Genomic DNA, 18,270 nt, shown 5'->3' with positions numbered 1-18,270 from the left:
CCAAGGCCAGACCTGAGGAAGCGGGGAAGGCTGTCCCTGACCTGCAAGGGCAGGGCAGGAACAAACCTTGACAGTGAATGCAGGGGCTAAACATGGGTTATGGACACCAAAGGGATTTGGCTTAATTCTTATCCTCAATCCTTACTAGCTGTGGAACACCAGGAAAATGATTGAAGCTCTCTGAGCCCATTTTCATATCAATTAAATGGGGGTAATAACAGTACTTCCCACAAATTGTTGTGAGGGTGAAGTGAAGGAGCAGAACAGAGCCCTGAGTAAATAGTGGCTACTTTTTCTTAACTCCTGCTTAGATAGGGTGTGGGTTTGGGGGCGTCTGTGTGAATATAAGACCAACAAGCTTGGAGATCAAGGTCACAGGATCCAACTTCCAGGCGCTGCCCTGCCCTGACAATGCCAGTCGGAGGCAAATTCTGTCCCAGTGGAGCTCTAGGTACTGAACCGCAACGCTGTTACTTCCAGATAGTTACTCAGAACTGCATGTGCCTCAGAACTTAGGCCCCCTCCAGATTCACTGCTTCTGAATCCCTGCAGGGTGGGGACGTGGGAATCTGTACTTTTAAAAATTAAGATAATTTACATACCATAAAATTCACCGATTTACAGTATACATATTTGGTAGTTTTTAGTATATTCACATTGTGGCAACCATCACCACTAATCCCAGAACACTTTCATCACCCCCCGAAGAAACCCTGTGCTCGTCAGCGGTCACTCCCCATTCCCTCTCCCATTTCCTGGCAACTGCTAGTCGCCTTATCCATGGATTTGTCTATTCTGGACAATTCTTAAGAATAGACTCATATAACATGTGGTCTTTGTGTCTAGCTTCTTCCATGCAGCACAGTGTTTTCCGGGCTCATCCATGCTGTGGCACGGATCAGGGCTTCATTCCTTTGGAATCTGCCCTTTTAATTAGCTCTCCGGGTAGTTCTGATGAGTAGACTTTGGGGAAGAAAAGAATAGCAAATTCACACAAAGCGAAACTTCTGGCTATAAAGACATGGGGGCCTAAATCTTTCTTTTAGGTGTGCTTATCATAGAAGCCCCACTGGTAAGAGGAAGCAATGCAGGCTGCTTGCCTCCTCCAGAGGCTGCAGACATTGGGCAGGGTCTCTGGATGCTAGGCAGGGATGTATGTCTGCAGACGGCGTCCTGACTGCCCTGGGAACTGGGCAGATTAACTGCAAGAGAGACTCAAACAAGAGGATTTGGTCTCAACTCAGACTTTAATGTACACTATGCTCTTGGAAAACATCTCCAAGGAAACAAGCTGAACCAAAAGTCTTAACCAGCAGGGATTCTCATTCAGAAGCTTGGTGTGAGCCGCAGCCTCAGAAAAGAACGGCACAGGCATTCCGATGGTAGTACAACAGTTTGAGGTTAGGGTGGCAGAGCCTGTGTGAGTGGTGGGCACACTCTCAGGATTCCCAGGAAACCACAGAGTGTCTTGATTCCTGTGGCCGACAACTCTACAGCAGGACTGGGAAGATCGAGGCTGACCAGGTCATCTCCAGAACTCTGAATAAAGGGCACAGCACTTCACAGGACCAGAGAAGCCTGTCCAGAGCCGAGCCCTTCTCCATTGTTGAATCTCCAGGTTATCAGAAAGTCATGTGACTCTGGTGAGGAATAGGGCTATATGGGGGGGCTGCCAAATCCTGTTTCTGCGTCTGAGGCCTCGGAATGGAATAGAAGGGAAGGGTGTGGCACCAGCAAGGCCCCCAAGGTCAGGGTCACAACAATCTTGGAAGATTACCCACTGGGACCTCTGGACAGAAGGCAATGTAGACTGAGAAAGCAAAGGCTGACCACTTGTCAAACTCAACCCATCTTCTTTGTAATGCCTTCCCTAATCTGGGGCTCCTAAGCAGTCATGTGCCTATGTTTTTTTTGTGATGTGTTTCCACTGAACAAGGGGCAGGCAGAAATTCTGGCTCATCTCCCTATCACCCTCTGTTTAACTTTTAAAAAATTACCAACTAACATCTCAGACCCCTGGGCAGTCAAGGGTTTCTTATTTTGTAACCATCCTATGGAATAAGCAATCAGTGGTCTTGGGCATTTGGCCTAATCCCTTCTCATTTCAAGGGAAGTAGGCTGCTGCTGGGCCAGGTCTTTCCCAAGAGCTCCTGTAATCTGGTATCCAGGCAGGGCAGCACCAAGGCCAGGCTGATGGGGAACCCATGAAGGGGCCTTCAAGATGGGTACAGCTTCTTTGGCACGGAAGGAACTTATTACTAGTGAAGGAGAGAATTCTGGCTCCGTCTCTGCAGAACCCGGTGGGCCCCCACCCTGCCAGGTCCCAGCAGGAAGGGGTGAACGCAGAGGCGGGCTGCAGCTGCGGGAAGGCGCCGCCCCCGCTGCGGCTACCCAGTCCTCGCACCCTCTGGGAGCTCCACCACCACGGGGGCGCAGTCCTCCGGCTCCGCCTCAAAGTCCCACCGGAACTTCTTAGTCAGGTGAGCCCGGAACTTTTCAGCTTTCTGCCTCAGGGTGGCGTCCACGGCAACGCTGCAGGCAGAGGAAAAGAAAACCTAGAGAGAACAGAGTTAAGTCACTCCTGAGAAAACAGGGGGCCAGGAAAGCTGTGGGAATTTCCTGACAGCGCTCATCTCTCGGGGACGGGTGATCAGCTGGTGCTGGCACAGGCCCAAGGACACCTGCTGCGCGCCCCCACCAAGCCCAGAAGGAAGGTCCAAACCCAGCTGAGGGGCTGGGGCAGGGCTGGAATGGAAAAGTCCTACCGTGGATAGAGATGCCCCACTGAGAGTAAGGCCAGTGGGGCCATCACTCGGGCCCTGCCGCCTGGACAGCCCTACTGGGCACCTGGGCAGGAACTCAGAGGAAGAGGCAGTAGCTCCACCCCCTGGTACTAAAAAAGGCCTGGGGCCTTATAAGCCCCAAATCCCAAAAAGTCCCAGGCGCTAAATCAAGGAGGCTGAACTGCTGCCCTAATCTAACTGGGCCACAGGCTGTCAGTTGGAGGTTTTTAATCCCCTTAAAAGCTATCTTTGATGTCTTTTTAAAAATTGTAGTAATACACACATAACACAAAATCTATCACTTTAATGATTTTTATACCATTTACATTATTTTTACATTTAAAAACTATATATTTAGCATTTTAAGCATTTTTAAGTGTACAGTTCAGTGACATTAAGTATATTCACAATCTTGTACAACCATCACTATTAACCATCACTAGAACTTTTTCATCTTCCCAACTGAATCTCTGTACCTATTAAACACTAACTCCCCATTTCTTCCCCCAGCCCTGGCAGTCGCCACTCTACATTCCTTCTCTATGAATCTGACTACTTTAGGCGCCTCATATAAGTGGAATCATACAGTTCTTGTCCATTTGTGCATGGCATATTTCACTTAGCCTTAAGTTTTCAGGGTTCATTCATGTTGTAGCATGTCACAATATTCATCCTTTTTAAGGCTGAATGATATTCCACTGTATCATATATATTCCATTCCTCGTTTTGTTTTCCAGTCATCTCTCAATGGCCTATTGGGTTGTTTCGGCTATTGTAAATAATGCTACTATGAATACGGATGTAAAAACATCTCTTAGAGTACCTGCTTTCAGTTTTTTTTGGTATATCTCCAGAAGAGAAGTTCTTGGACCATAAGGTAATTCTGTTTAATGTTCTGAGGAACCACCATGCTGTTTTCTGCAGTGGCTGCACCATTTTACATTCTCAGTACCAATAAACAAGGGTTCCAATTTCTCCACATCATCACCAACATCTGCGGTTTTCTGTATTTTTTTTTATAAAAGCCATTCTCAGGGGTGTGAGGTGGTATCTCATTGTAGTTTTGATTTACATTAGCGGTGCTGAATATCATTTCATGTTTTTATTAGCCATTTGTATATCTTGTTTAGAGAAATGTCTATTCAAGTCCTTTCCTCATGTTTAATCAGGTTGTTTTTTGGTGGTGTTGATGAGCTATTAGAGTTCTTTATATATTCTGGATATCAATCCTTTGTTTTGGTATTCCTTTCAATTCAGTTTCATTTAATGTAAACACGGGCAGGGGGCAGAACAGTAATTTTCTCTACATCTGACACTCCAGTCCAGATTGTCCTGGATCCCAGTGCCTTCTGAGAGTAACAGCAAACCCATTACTCCTCATACTATTTTGCTGTTTTTGAAAAAGTTTCAGAGTATCCCAACTGATCCTCACAACACCCTGGGAAGACACACTAGAATGCCTATTTTACAGAAGTGGAAGCTGAGAGGAGTTAAATGACTGGATCAAAACTATCCAGAAAGGAAGTTTTTCGCAGACTACCCGTCAGCTCCCCATAGGACCACCCGCCAGACACAGGAGCATAAGCGGGCAAGGAGCCTTTTCCCCCACTTCACCCTCAGGCCAGAGTCGGCCTGCAGATTCCAATGGAGGGAATCTGGGCTCCAGGGGCCTGGACTTGGCAAAGGTAACAAGCGCACTTGGCAGCTGATTCCAGGGACAACACCCTTCCTGCTGCCTTCTCCACTGTTGTTCTGTTAGCAGGAGTGAGGCCCATTTGCAGCGGTCTTTGGAGCCATTCTGTTGGAGTGGTAGCAGGGACAGAAGCGATGCGGAGTGGGGGATACAGAGGCAGAAGTTGGGAGGTTGCAGGATTTGTTTTCATGAACTTGGGAACTGACTAAACACAGGAGCGGGAAGTGTAGCCACAAAAGACAACCAGACAAACAAAAACCAGATCAATAACTAATTAGAGGAGCCGTGCAGGCTTGGTGGCAAGAGGGCAGTGGGGAGGCCCATGGCCAGTCAGCAGGCAGCTAAAGAAGCTTGGCCCGGAGGGCTGAATGCCAGAACCCACTGAATTCTGGGGAGGGGCCTGGCACAGGAAGCAGAGAAGCCTTGTTTCCAACAGCATTGGTTTTAGAAGCCCAGCATATCTGTGGGTCTATCCCCAGAGGTCCTGGGGAGACTGCTGGCTGAATTAGTGAAAGCCTCTTCCTGTTCCCCTTCAACAGTAAACTGGACTACTCTGTACACAGGCCCTTCTCTCCAGACATGTTGAGCACTTGCCCTAACGTGCTTGCCTGCCTCTTCTGTGTCTCTACACACACATGCTCTTCCCTCTGCTTTTAACACCCTTCCACCCCTGCTTTCTCCTCTCGTACCTACTAATTTCTACTAATGAGTCATGCTCAGATATCACTCCTTTAGGATGTCTTCTCAGACCAAGGATGGAACAGGTACTCGTCCTTGCTCCCCAGCACCCACGGTCACCTTGACAACAGCCTCAGTCTCAGTTAGGTAACACTCCATTTACTGCTGAGCAACTCCAAAAGATAAGGAGCAACTCCAAAGCACTGACTTTTCCATACCTGCACTCTACACTGCTGGCAAAGAGACTGACATACAAGAAGGACCCACTAAATGTTTAATGAGCAGAAGGAAGAAGACCATAGGTTCTAGGAAAATCCATTTTTGTTTTACTCTCACACAGTGCCTGGCACCAAATAATCGCTCAATTAGTTATGTGATGGTGCTGGACAGAATAAGGGACTTGTCCTGGGGAGGAGGTAGCTTATTTACCAGACCCTGAATGCCACCAGCTCACAAGCCACCTCCTTGTTGACATGCCTCTTATTAAAGCCCAAGCTGAAATGAACTCTTCCAACTCTGTTCCCCTGGCACTGTGACTGAGCCTTCCGTATGTCATTTCTCACACTGTGATCGCACTGCAGTCATCTGCACTCCTGAAGAGTGGAGAATAAGCCCTAATTATCAGCGTGTCCCATACAGCATATCCCCAAGGACTGGCAGAGAGTTAGGGCCCAGAGGATATTCCTGAGTGGATATGAATGAGATACAGGGATTGCCCTGCATTTGGCAACGGCCACAGGGAGAGGCTGGAACAGTCTGGGCTCCTTCTCCTCACTTCTCCTTCCCACACATCTCTCAAACACTGCCCAGGAGTAATATCAACCAGAGGCAGGTTTAACAGAAGCCTTTGGTCTGAAAAATAAGGCTTCTAATTTGAAAAGGGCTTTGTCCTTTTTAAAGAACCTGTCAATTTAATTTTTACTACAAACCTGGGTACTAAAAACCTAGAAGATAGGAGGACAGGAAATTACTGTTCCCACTGTACAGATGAGAACAGCGATAAATGCTGACCAAGATCCAGAGGAAACAGAGAAATCTCAATCTGTTTTCCCTACCAGGACCTTCTTTTTGTTTGACGTAGACAATACATCCTCCATATTTTCAGCATTGCCCTGTAGGGAGCCAAGTGGCTGAGAGACCAGGTGCTTCTGGAATTGTCTCCTCTACAGGTCTCCAGGACCAGGGCACAGCCCAGATTGCCTTTTAAAAACATCAACTTCACTGAGACATAATTTACAATTAAATTCACCCATTTTAAATGTTTAATTCATCTTGACAAATACATACACCCATGCATCCACTATATGACATGACTGAGATAGGTATGTTTATAGTTTTTTATTTTGGAATCCAATTCTGAGCCTGAAGGCCCACATGCCCTCACAATCAGGATACTGCTTAGTTCTGTCACTCCAAAAAGCTCCCTTGTGCCGCCCCTTGGGGGTCAAACCCTTCTCTTATCCCTAGCCTCTGGCACCCATTGATCTATTTTTATTGCTATAGTTTACAAACTTGATATTTAAAAAACTCACAATTCAGAAAAGATGTTCAGATATACCTGGTTTTCAAGCAATCATTTATTTTGATTCTCTTATTTTTAGATTAATTTTATACCTTCTTGAGCACACTTAGTAATGATATGGTTATTTTACTTACCAAAGTGAAATCAAGTAAACTCTTTTTAATGAGACTGAAAAATGAATCACCTTAATATTGGAAGAGTAATCCTGGATATTTAAAAATTATTTCTGAAATAGGATAATAACATTTCACAAACAACTGCATTTATCTAAAACAAAAAGCATACCCATCAGGTATTTGTCTTTAAATATAAAAAATACATATTAATATTTTTATCATTAAGTCTGATATTCTAAAATTTTTAATTACTTGTGTTAAAAATGTGAAAGCTTTCTTTTAAACCCAGGTTAAATAAATTGAGTTCAGTCAGGTCACCTTGAGAAATTCAAAATATCAAGGTAGGTAGCTGAGTCATTATCTTACCCTATTTTTTGGCTAGACCAAAAAGATGAAATTTCCTAATTTTTTCAATTCCCAAGTGATTATTAACTTAGAATAAAACTAGCCAGAGGTAGAACATTTTATTTCCATTTGCAGAAGAAGAAAGTGATATTAAAAGCAACACTATCATTTTACAATGATTACCAGCAAAGTGAAAAGCAGCTGCAATCATGTCTTCTGAGGTCAGTTTAAAGAATTTGGGGCATTTCATCTGGGGCTCCATATATGGAGCCTTCCACAGGCTTTAGAATCAAACCTCAGCATTGTTAGCCACTAGCTCTGGTGATCTTGACTAAATTATGAGACTTCTCTCATCTTATTTCCTCACCTGTAAAATGGGGTTATATACTTTGAGCATTGTTTTGAGGGCTAAACGAGATAATGCACAGTAAAGCATGCAAAAGTGATAGCTGATTGGCAGGAGATGTAGATAGCTGATTGGAGCAGATGAAATTTATCATAACTGGTGTTACGATAATACCATAGACATCATTGTCAGAGCCAATGTTTTCCCTCAAGAGTTAAAGATGGACACTGGCATTTAGAATACTGTCAAGAAATAAAGCTAGAAAGAATATATATGGCCTATTGTGATTAAAAGTATTAAAAGAACAGGTTATGTGACTATATGCCTAAATGCTATATAATCAGCAGTAAGAATCCTTATTTTGTACATAACTCACTTTCTAACATACTATTAAATTCAGATTATCCTTTCATTGGTTTTAAACAAATTATGGTGACTCAAGTTGCTTTAAATAAAAGAAAAAACTGTATCTATTTTTGTAAAACAAGTAATTTTTATTCAAGCTAAATCCATGGGATTTATAAAAACCAGTAGCATCTATTCAAAGGACCTCTAATGGCAAAGACCATTATGTGGCTGATTTTGTACAAGCTAATGTGGCTGCCGTTAAGTGCTTACACATACAAACACCAGTCCCTCTCCATGGGTAGTAGCCATTTAAGCTCCTAAGTAAGAAAACCAGTTCCACTTACTTGGGCAGAGCAGGTGGCTGGCTGAGGAAGGCTTTTATGGGCTGATTCATTCACTCACAAACACCCTGAGTGAGTGCTTCCATGGGGCTGGGGGGTATTGGATTCTCACTGCCAAAATGGCATCAACGCAACTCTCCATTAAAAAAAAGGTTTGTAATATTCTTTTCTACATTGCATCTGTTGAAATCTCAGTCATCCTTCAAGCTTATGGTCAAATGTCCTCCCTTTGCAAAAGCCACTCCTAATCCTCTATCCCCCCAAATCTCAACCCCAGTCTGAATTAACCAATCCCTCTTTGGTGCTCCTAATGCCCTTTGACCAGACTACACATATATTAGGGTCATATATTTATGTTGCCACAGGAATTATGCACTCTATCCATCTAAAAACATCCAACACAAAGTAAGACTGGTGTTGAAAGCAGCTTAAAAATAACTCAACTAGGTGTTGAAAGTAACCAGATGAACAAAAAATGGGCTTTGGGTAAAAGCTCACGGCTCAAAGCAGACGTCAGGCAGACAGGATGTAAGGTCCAACAAGCATACCCTGGGCAATACAACAGTGACAAGTACAAAGCAGGCTAAGAGTATGGAAAGGAGATCAGCGATGGCTTCACAGAGAGGGACGCCTGAGGGCATCTTGTAGGATGAACAAGTACATACCAGGCAGAGGGAAAATCAGGGTCAGTTAAGGCATGAAACGTGGGTATAAAGTTTCAGTCAAACCAGATGAAGAAGCTCTAGAGATCTGCTGTGCTTATAGTTAACAACATCACACTGTACATGTAAAAAGTTGTTAGGGTAGATCTCATGTTACGTTTCTTACAATAAAAAAAAAAAAAAGAAAAAGATGTGAAACAATATCGTGTGTCTGGGAACTAGCAAGGAAACCACTGTTGCTGGAGTTGATGGTGGAAAACGGAGAGGACAGAGAAGCTGTAGAACAGGTTAGGAGCCAGATCGGAATGGGCCCTGTGTCCCATGTTTGGGATTTTAATTTTCTAGGTGATAAGGAGCCGCAGGGAAATAGGATCAGAACTGCATTTTAAAGCAGGAACTCAGGTGGCAGCATGGGAAACAGGTGGACTGACGGGTAAACACGGAAGCTGACAAACTCTGGTGCAGCCTGAGACCAAAAAGCGTGGGGTAAGGAAATGGTACTAGGGGAAGAACTGCAAACACTTCATGCAGTCTGGAGTTATTTGTTTAAATCATCTGTTTACTTTCCCACCAAAATATAAGCTGCAAGTCAGGGACTCTGTCTTGCTCACAGCTGTATTTCCAGTCCTAGAGCAGAGCCTTATATACAGCAGGTGCTAAGCAAATACCTGCTAAATCAATGAGTAAATCTCTTGAGGGCAGGAACCCTGGCTAACTCATGAATATATTCCTCAAGACTTTGAAGAGAATGTTGTATATAAAGAAAGGACGTTCAAAAACATGTGTTATGTTTCTTTAATGCACATGTCCTGGATTTTTCCAAATAATGTCATCAAATTTTCTTGATTTAAAGTCCAAAGACAAATTCTTCCTCCCTTCAGCTTTGTACACCTCACCTGGGCATCTAGCAATCCAGCTGGGCCCTTTCTGCTTCAGAAATCATTGCTGGCAACAAAGCCTGAGCAATGAAGAGCTCAGCTGTCGGTTGTGTTGACAATGGTCGTGACAGCCAACGACACAGTGTGACCCTCCTATGTTTGTGTAATACCATTAATGCACATCATGAGGGTGGCACATCTTCCCGTGGACCACTGCCAGGGGTGAAGCAGCTGGCCGATGGCCCCTCACACTGCTCGTCAACCCACAGCCCAGTAACTGTGGCGGGGGAGGGGATTTCCCCTTCAGAGGATGGATAAAGGGATTCACTTTTGTTATACCAAAAATTAATAAAAGAGGGGTTTTATAACTTTTCTCAAGGGGAATATACCAGGCCAAGCTATCAGCTTAACTAACTCATCCCCATGGTCTGCGTAAGTCCTCCAACGGCCAGTTTTAAGCCAGCTGCCTGCTCACAGGAACTCTTCCAACAGTGCACTGGTTTGGTCTCTGTACCTCTGAGAAACAAGCCCTTGACTAGGTCTCCACTAACGTCAATCAAGAATACTTTTTGGGGGACCTGTGCTGTACTCAGTATATAGGGGCATAAGCACAAGCCTCAGGCTTGGGTACAAATCCTGACTCTGCCCCTCGCCGGCTGTGTGACCTTACATAAATGATTTAACCTGAGTCCCAATGTTCTCATTTGTAAATGGGAATAATCCTCCCTGCCTTACAGGGCTTCAGAGAGATTAAATGACGGAACCCAGGAAGCATGATAAACATGGTGCCTGACACTCAATGGCATTTAGTGAATGTTTGGGTGGGAGTTGGAGGTTATCAAACAGCCACCTTGTAAGGAGCAGGCCTCGTGGGGGGCTCACAGGGAGAAGAAAGCAGCTCATGGAACAGAAAGTATGGGAACTGACAGCTTATGGGCTTCTGCCTCTTCTATACTTGAGAAAGTTACAAAATGTGAGTGACAGGGGCTGTCCCAAGAACATAAAAGAAGCTAATCTGTTGGCAAAGGGAGGAAACAGCACAGGACGAAGATTGTAAATTGTTTGAAGCTTCTTCCCTAATTACCACTCATAATGAAAATGTAATTGCCAAGTTAAAAGCAAATTTTACTTTTTCTGTCAGAGAATCTCTGCAGAAACTGGCACGTTTTGTTTGAACAGGAAATCAAAGTTACTTTAAGGCTTAAATGAGATCTAAGGAGCTGCAGATGTTTCCCTGGGAATAACAAACTTCAAAACTCTGTCCTACTGGATTGCAGCAATTTACAGCTACAGGGAGAAAGAAAACGTGTTTTGAGCTGAGTAACTAAAGGGGTGGGAGTGATTCAAATTCCAAATATCCCAGTGCTAGGCACTCTGGGAGTGAGGCGAGGAGAGGGTGGTACAGAGAGAGGGTCTCTGGCAGCAAGAGCTTATAGCCGAGTAGGAGAGTGAGAACCAGGAAACTGGAACCAAAGGTTAGGAAACTGAAACAAAAAGGTAACCCTCCTAAGGGTTCTTTCACACACCTGGCCTTAGTTCTGACCTGCATGGGTGTTAGCCAAAAGGCTGCTCACCTGTAAGGTGCTGGTGAGGAAGTTGTTCTGGGACACAATGTCCACAAAGAAGTCGGCGGGGATCTCGCCAAGCTGATGGTACAGGATGGAGATGAGGTTGGTGTAGAGGGTGTGGTGCTTCACCACGGCTTCTTCTGACCGGCACAGGAGGTTCAGAAGCCGCTTCCAGTGCTCAAATGCCTCATACACGTTCCCCAGCAGGAAGCATACAAAAGCAAACTGGAGTTCACCTGAAAGACGCAGAGAGGAGAGATGAACCTGAGGGAGAGGAGCACCACTGATCCTACAAAGCTGTCACTTCCACTGGACCTCAGCAACGGGTGGCCTTTTATCCTTGTCACTCCTGCAGAGCCTAGCATGGGGCTTTGCACCTAGCAGATGCTCAATAAAGGTTTGCTGAACTGCTATAAACTCTAGCCCTGGGAAACCAAACTATAGTTTGGGATTTCTGTAAACCAGACTGTAAGAAAAGAGGGACACCTAGTATTTGCCTGGCATTTAAAAAGTTCACAAAATGTGCCCACAGATATTCTGCCAAGTGGATCCCAAACCTGGCTGCCCATTAGAATTACTAGGAGTGTGAGACCCCTGGAAGGTTAACTTGACCCCCTGCCTCCATTTTGTGTCCTCCATCTTGAATAACTTAACTTGACCCCCTGCCTCCATTTTGTCTTCCATCTTGAATAACTTAACTTGACCCCCTGCCTCCATTTTGTGTCTTCCATCTTGAATAACTTAACTTGACCCCCTGCCTCCATTTTGTTCTGTGTCCTCCATCTTAGGTAAGAAGTTTCCTGCTCAAGCCACGCCCATTCCCGCAGAAACCATGCCCAGCAACTTGTGCGACAAGACCGTGACCCTCCTCAGCGAATCAGCTAAGGTCACAATAAACCACCCCCTTGGAAAGCCCCTACCTGTTTTTCCAAAAGTATAAAAGCAAAAAGGGAACTTTGTTTAGGGTCTCAGACCGAGTCCTGTGTTTTGACGGGCCACTGAGACCCTAGTTCGAGCTAGCAATAAAGACCTGTTCTGCTCTTGCATCTCGCGACTGAGGCTGGTGACTGTGGCTCCACACGGGGGACTCAAGGAAACGGGGCACAAGAGGAGGGCCTATTAAAAAGAAAGCTGCCCACCCTTCACCCAGTGACCGTGGTGAAGGACGGGCTGAGGCCTCAGTATCTGCAGCTCCAGTAAACCGCCTGGGTGATTCTGAAGCAAACGGCTTGCTCCAGGCCAGGGAAATACTGCAGTACACCACGCAGCCCTCAGCCCAGCTCCATGAGGTAGTTAAGAAAGGGGGCATTTGCCTCATTTTACAGATGAGGTCAAGGGACTTGCCACAGGTCACACATCTAATGTTTGGCAGTTTGAACAATGGAAAGATAAAACAAATTTTCTCTTAGGTGGAAACAGTTCTAGAGCCTCCCAGAATAGGAAAATTCATGAGTACTTGTTTCAGGGTTAGCCTGCCAACCAGATTATTTGTGTTTAATCACAGGGCTCTGTGCTTGGTGGCAAAGAGCCTGGGCTCTGGAGCCAAACTGCCTGGTTCAAATCTCAGCTCCACCACTCACAGCTGGGTGACTCTGGGCACGCTACTTAATGTTTTTATGCCTCGATTTCCTTATTTGAGGGTTGTAGTGAAGACTAAATGAATCTCTCTCTCTCTCTCTCTTATTTATATATATAAAATATCAATATATACACATAGCATTTAGAATAATGCCTGGCACAAAGAAGCACTCAAGAAGTATTAGTTATTACTTTCTTGACCACCTTATGGAGTTCCCACTGAATGTCTGTCTCAAAGAGACCTGAGAAGCCACTGTCTTTGGATAAGTGACTGGGTCTCTGGTTGCAAAGACAGACAGCTGCTGATCAGAGACCTTCTCTCTAACTCCCGACCGAATGAGGGCTTCTGCAAGCATACTTCCGTGTGGGCCGCAAACAGAACAGATGCACTCAACACCAAGCACCTCTTTAAGTGCATGTGTTTGATCTGTTACCTCCAGACACCTGGAAAAACTGTTACCTGTTCCTAGGCTTGTGGAACTAAGTTGTGTGACTAGCTGCCTGATCTAGATATTTTTAATGTTTAACTGGTATTTTCAAAATTCAGTAAAATTTTCTTTGTATGACAGAAGATAATGATTTGCTTCTTCAGATGGCTTTACCTGGTTTGTGAAAATATGAGCTTATTCTCTGAATTTAGGGCATTTATTTAAATTCATGCATTCACTAGTCTAGAATTAAATTATGAGATCAGAAATAATTTCAAAGAGCTGTCATGAAGACATGAGGTTATCCCTGCAACAGACCTTTTCAAAAGATTACTTCAAAGAACTGAAATGTTTTAAGAGGTAGAAAACAGGATTTCTGTTCATTTTTAAGCCAGAATTCCAAGTGTTACTTATTAAATGAAATCAGCTGAACCAATGATAAAAAAGACCTATATTTGAATTTCTCACTTATCTTCCCACAGAAAAATATGCAAATACCTGGACAATTTGTAGAAGAAAAAACATAAGTAGCTTTTAAGGATGGGATGTTTGCTGTCACTACTAATCAAAGAAATATAAATTAAAACAAAATGTCATCCTCCAACTGTCCATTTGGAAGAAGCCTTTGCTAAATCATCATTTCAAAGGTGATGGGCAACAGCCACTCAGCACCGGTGAGGATGCACAACCTTCTCCTGGGAACATGCATGCTCTGATCCAACAATTCCAAACCTCAACCTGCTCAGACGTACACAAAGGCCATTTGTTGTACGACACTTTAATAATAGAGACACAGGAATATCTTAAAAGTCCAACAGAGGGCTGGTTCATAACTATGGGGCATAGACAGCTACTAAAAGGAGCGACTATTTCAGTGACATGGAAAACTTTTTATATTAAGGCAGATTACAAATAAACTGTAATCATGTTTTTACAAAAATCTTATATACACACAAAGACATATAATTGAATAAAGACTAAAAAGAAATAGATAAAAAAATATATAGAAAAGCTGGAATATATATATAACAGATGGAAGGTAAATATACCAAAATGTAAAAAATGATTATTTCTAGGTGATGGGAACTGAAGTGAATTTTTGCTTTTCTTCTATCATGAACACATACTATTTTTTATGATGAGGGGGGAAAACAATAAAAACTATAACAATTTTTTAAAAATCACAGTCCTGGTCTAAGTCAGTTGGGAAACCAACATCCTCAGAGGGTCAAGAGCAAACTGAGGAGGCAGGGAGAGGTCTGGGAATCAGGAGCCCTGGGCTCTGGTCTCAGTAGTTGTCCAAATCCTTTCCCTCTATGGACTTCAATCTGTAAAAGGAGGGGCTGGGCCATACCAGCAGTTCCCAAACACAGGACTGTCTGCATCAGGCTCACCTAGGGTGCTTATTTACTATATAGACGGGCAGGCACACGTAAATTGTTGGAGGCCTATTCCAATTATCTTGAATCAGTCTCCAGGGGTCAGGCCTGGACATCTGTATTCTTTTGAGTGTACCCGGCAAGACTGCCTCCTAGACAGGCTTAGGAACCACTGGACTAGATAACCCAAGATGCACCCCCTGCTCTAAGGCCCCCTGCCTCACCCCTCCCTTGGCCTATTCCAGAAGTGCCCTGGGCTCACCAAGCACATCCTGGGGGCTGCTGGGGAACTGCTTGCTGAGCACAGTCTCCAGGGCATAGCTCAGGTCCATGCTGTGCCTGGTTATCTCTGCCGGCGTGGCCCCTGCTGGGAACATCTGCGTGGGCAGCTCTGAGAAGCGGATCTCTGTCCCAGCTCTGGGCTTCATCTCAGGCAGCCGGGAGAGGCCCTCCTGGTAGCTTTTGCACTCAGTGCCACAGCGGGGCAGATTCTGCCCCACCCGGTCCTTGGTGTGCTTCATGGAGAGGACAGGTAGCACCTCTGAGAAGGCACAGATCTGCCGGTTCTCAGGCTGCAGCTTCTCCACTGTGGCCTCGCTGATGAAGTTGGTGAGGGAGATCCACTTCTTGAGTGTGGCATATGGGTAAGGTCCCAGGAATTGGTCCAGTTCCTGGAGATTGGCCCTCATGGCCTCCACCTCGGCTTCTGGGGCTGGAGACAGGTCTACCTCTTCCTGGACCGCGTTCCAATGCAGGATTATCAGTCCCCGCTGCCGCAGGCTAAGGAAAAAGCCCGTACGAGGGCCCACCTCCTTGGGATTGGCCTTGTCCACAGAGCTGTAGTGGAGGAAGTGGATGCCTGGCGGGATCATCTTCACACCCCGGAATTTGGGACCCACCTCCCAAGAGTTGTAGTCAATGCCAAACTCTGTCCCCCTGGGCATATTCAGGATGACCACAGTGGCCCCTTCAAAGAAGAGGCGCTTGGCAAGCTCAGGATCCATCTGCATGGCAGCCATGTGACCAGCGGTGGGTGACCAAAAAGAATAATCCTTCTCGTCTCTCAGAACTGCTAAAAAAGAAAGAAACCAGAGTTAATCAGAACTTGGGGAAGGATGCTTCATTTGCTGAGCATTCTCTATGTGCCAGATAAGTGACTGGGACCCCTGACATAATTATTTCCCTTAATCCTCCCCACAACCCTGCACCTATTTTATGGATGATGAAAATGAGATAGAGAAGAGGATTCTGGTGTTTTGGTTAAATGAGCAAGAACACTCACTTCCCAACTGGAAAGAAATCAAAGAGAAGTGAATGCTTGAGGTCAAAAAAGGTCACACAAATTAGAACCTGGGCACCCTGCCCTCCAAGCCAGTGCTCTCATCACCGTCCACCCGGGATTTGCTCTCAGATCTCTCTCATAACAGAGGATGAAAATGGAGAAAGCCTGGATGATCCACGCTACACTATAACTCTGCCTAAACTCCCTTACACTATAACTCTTCCCAAAACCTATTGCTAGAGAGTCCCAGAAGAGCTGAGAAGGATGATTAAATCAAGCATGCACCCAGCTTCCCATAAGCCTCAGGAAAGGCCCAGAAACAGAGGGTGGAAAGTGGGTGCTCAGCATCGGAAACTCACAAAAGGTTCGGGGAGGGAGTAGAGACCCTTTTAACCAAAAACCTCCCCTCTCTTTTCATACGTAAAGAAACCTAAGTCCAGGGAGCAAAACAACTGCCCACAGTCAGTGGACAGCTCTGGACCACTCACCAGAATGCTTTCAGGTGGTGTGGCTGGCCTAGGACCAGTGCTTAGGAGAGAGCTTGAAACACTTATTTTACCTACTTCTGAACTACCCATGAGGACCCACTGATAAAACTGTGTGGTATTTATAAGAATGTTCATCATCATAGGAAGTAAAGACAATAATTGTTTTCTGAAGCTTTGTGGTATATACTCTCGGTAGCAAGGCAAAACAACTTGTTACTGTAGGCCACCATCAAAAGTCTGAAAGCCACTGCTCTAAATAATTTCTATCATCATCTTCCTATTCCCAACCCTGAATTCAGATGACACTTAATAAATATTTGCTAAATAAACAGCTATTGCATTTAGAATCATTGTTCATCAATTAGCCATTTTCCCTGTGGCATCTGTGTGCTCCTCCTTGATAATGATATTCTTTTCATTCTAATTCCACCAGCCTGTAATTCTCTTCACTAAATCTTCAGCAGTTGGCATGTGGCCTGGCCCAGAGATGCCCTGGAATGCAGAGTCTCATCCATCTGCTTCTCTCCACCACCTCCTTTATCCAAGCCACTGTATCACTCACCTGGGGAGTGCCTGCCCCTTTAACCCATTCTCCATCCAACTGCCAGAGTGACCTTTTCAAACTGCTATCTAAGCATATCACCACCCACACTTAATACCTTCTGAGGGGCTTCCCACATGGCTCTTGGAAAACAGAAATCCTTACTCTGCCCTCCAAGGCCTGTGTGGTCTGACCTCTGGCAATTCCCTCAACTGGTTTCATAATATGCTCCCCTACAAGCTCTGTTCCAGCCACCTTAGCCTTTTTCAGACCCTCAAATGGGAGGCTCCTCAGTATAGAAAACTCTTCCTTCCCCTCTTTGTCAAATCACTTTACTGATCTCAGCTCAGTATTCCTCAGTAAAGCTTCCCTGACCCAGCGTTAGGTCAGGTCCCCCTTGATACACTCGCACCACTTGTACGTTTCCATTTCACCTATCATGGCTGCAATTTTGCGTATGTTTAATAGAGGGCTGTCGTGTTTAATAGAGGGCTGTCAGCTCCACAAGACTTGACTCTTTCTGTACCTCTGGCACATATCAGATGCTTGATAATTACTTATTAATAAAAACATGATAACCATTTTGCAGATGAGAAACAGGGCTCGGTTTGGGGAAAGCCTTTAGGACAGAACCGGGTGGGGCCCAGTCAAGGTCTCAGGCCCCAAAGTTCTAAAGTTAGGAAAAAAGCGAAGTTACCCGGGTGCCCCAGGGGTATTGGCGACGGTGTCTCTGGTGACGGTTTCTCAGGGAGAAAGGCCTGCACAGACACCAGGGTCCCACCACCGGCGCACAGACGTCCTGGCGAGATGCCCTAATTGGGGGCATTCCGCCATCCCGAACGGGAAGAGGGGTGGCCCGGTCACAAAGACAACGGGAACAGAGGAGGTAAAAGAGGCCAGGGAAGCCGCACTCACCTGCTTGGGTTTAGCCCCACGCTCAGGAACTGCCGAAGCTCACCGGAAGTTCTCCGGTGTGGCACGCACGGGAGCAACGGGGAGAGCGGCCCGGCAGAGCGCTCAGCCGCTGGAGGAACGGTCCGTGCCTCTAAGTTCCGCCCCATCAAATACTGCCTTTTGCCGTGCATAACAACTTTCATCAACCTATGTATTTTATATCCCTCTCCAGATACACATCCACCAACCACGGTCCTTTGGTCTCAGTCAGTCACGGTCACTGAAGCCGGGTCAAGGTCATGTGACTGCCTAGTAGCCAGTCAAAAGCTCACTCATGATCTAGTCAGTAGATCTCTGCCTGGGTGGCAGTGTCACATCTGGCCCATTATCACCCAGTGTC

General features: G+C 45.4%; 1 protein-coding gene across 2 annotated transcripts; it reads right to left on the bottom strand.

Annotated features, from left to right (window-relative positions):
- Nucleotides 1-1,228: 1,228 nt before the first annotated feature.
- On the bottom strand, nucleotides 1,229-18,005 carry AAR2 (AAR2 splicing factor). Of its 2 annotated transcripts, none has more exons than XM_036902393.2 (4): nucleotides 17,892-18,005; nucleotides 14,928-15,737; nucleotides 11,287-11,516; nucleotides 1,229-2,555 (listed from the first exon to the last, which is right to left on the bottom strand). In XM_036902393.2, the coding sequence occupies exons 2-4, from the start codon at nucleotides 15,682-15,684 to the stop codon at nucleotides 2,388-2,390; spliced, it is 1,155 nt and encodes a 384-aa protein (XP_036758288.1). In that variant the 5' UTR covers nucleotides 15,685-15,737; nucleotides 17,892-18,005; the 3' UTR covers nucleotides 1,229-2,387. The 2 variants fall into 2 exon arrangements, with proteins under 2 accessions (XP_036758288.1, XP_036758289.1); XM_036902394.2 differs by having other exon boundaries at nucleotides 14,928-15,734; nucleotides 17,892-17,979.
- Nucleotides 18,006-18,270: the final 265 nt, after the last annotated feature.

Source organism: Manis pentadactyla, chromosome 5 (assembly GCF_030020395.1).
Source record: "Manis pentadactyla isolate mManPen7 chromosome 5, mManPen7.hap1, whole genome shotgun sequence".
Taxonomy (NCBI): domain Eukaryota; kingdom Metazoa; phylum Chordata; class Mammalia; order Pholidota; family Manidae; genus Manis; species Manis pentadactyla.
This window is presented reverse-complemented; position numbering and strand designations above follow the sequence as displayed.

Coding starts and splice junctions, on each gene's coding strand:
- AAR2 (XM_036902393.2), bottom strand. CDS start 15,684: ATGGCTGCCATGCAGATGGATCCTGAGCTTGCCAAGCGCCTCTTCTTT. Junction 11,517..14,927: donor CAGCCCCCAGGATGTGCTTG/GTGAGCCCAGGG, acceptor TGCGTCTTTCAG/GTGAACTCCAGTTTGCTTTT. Junction 2,556..11,286: donor TCCTCACCAGCACCTTACAG/GTGAGCAGCCTT, acceptor TGTTCTCTCTAG/GTTTTCTTTTCCTCTGCCTG.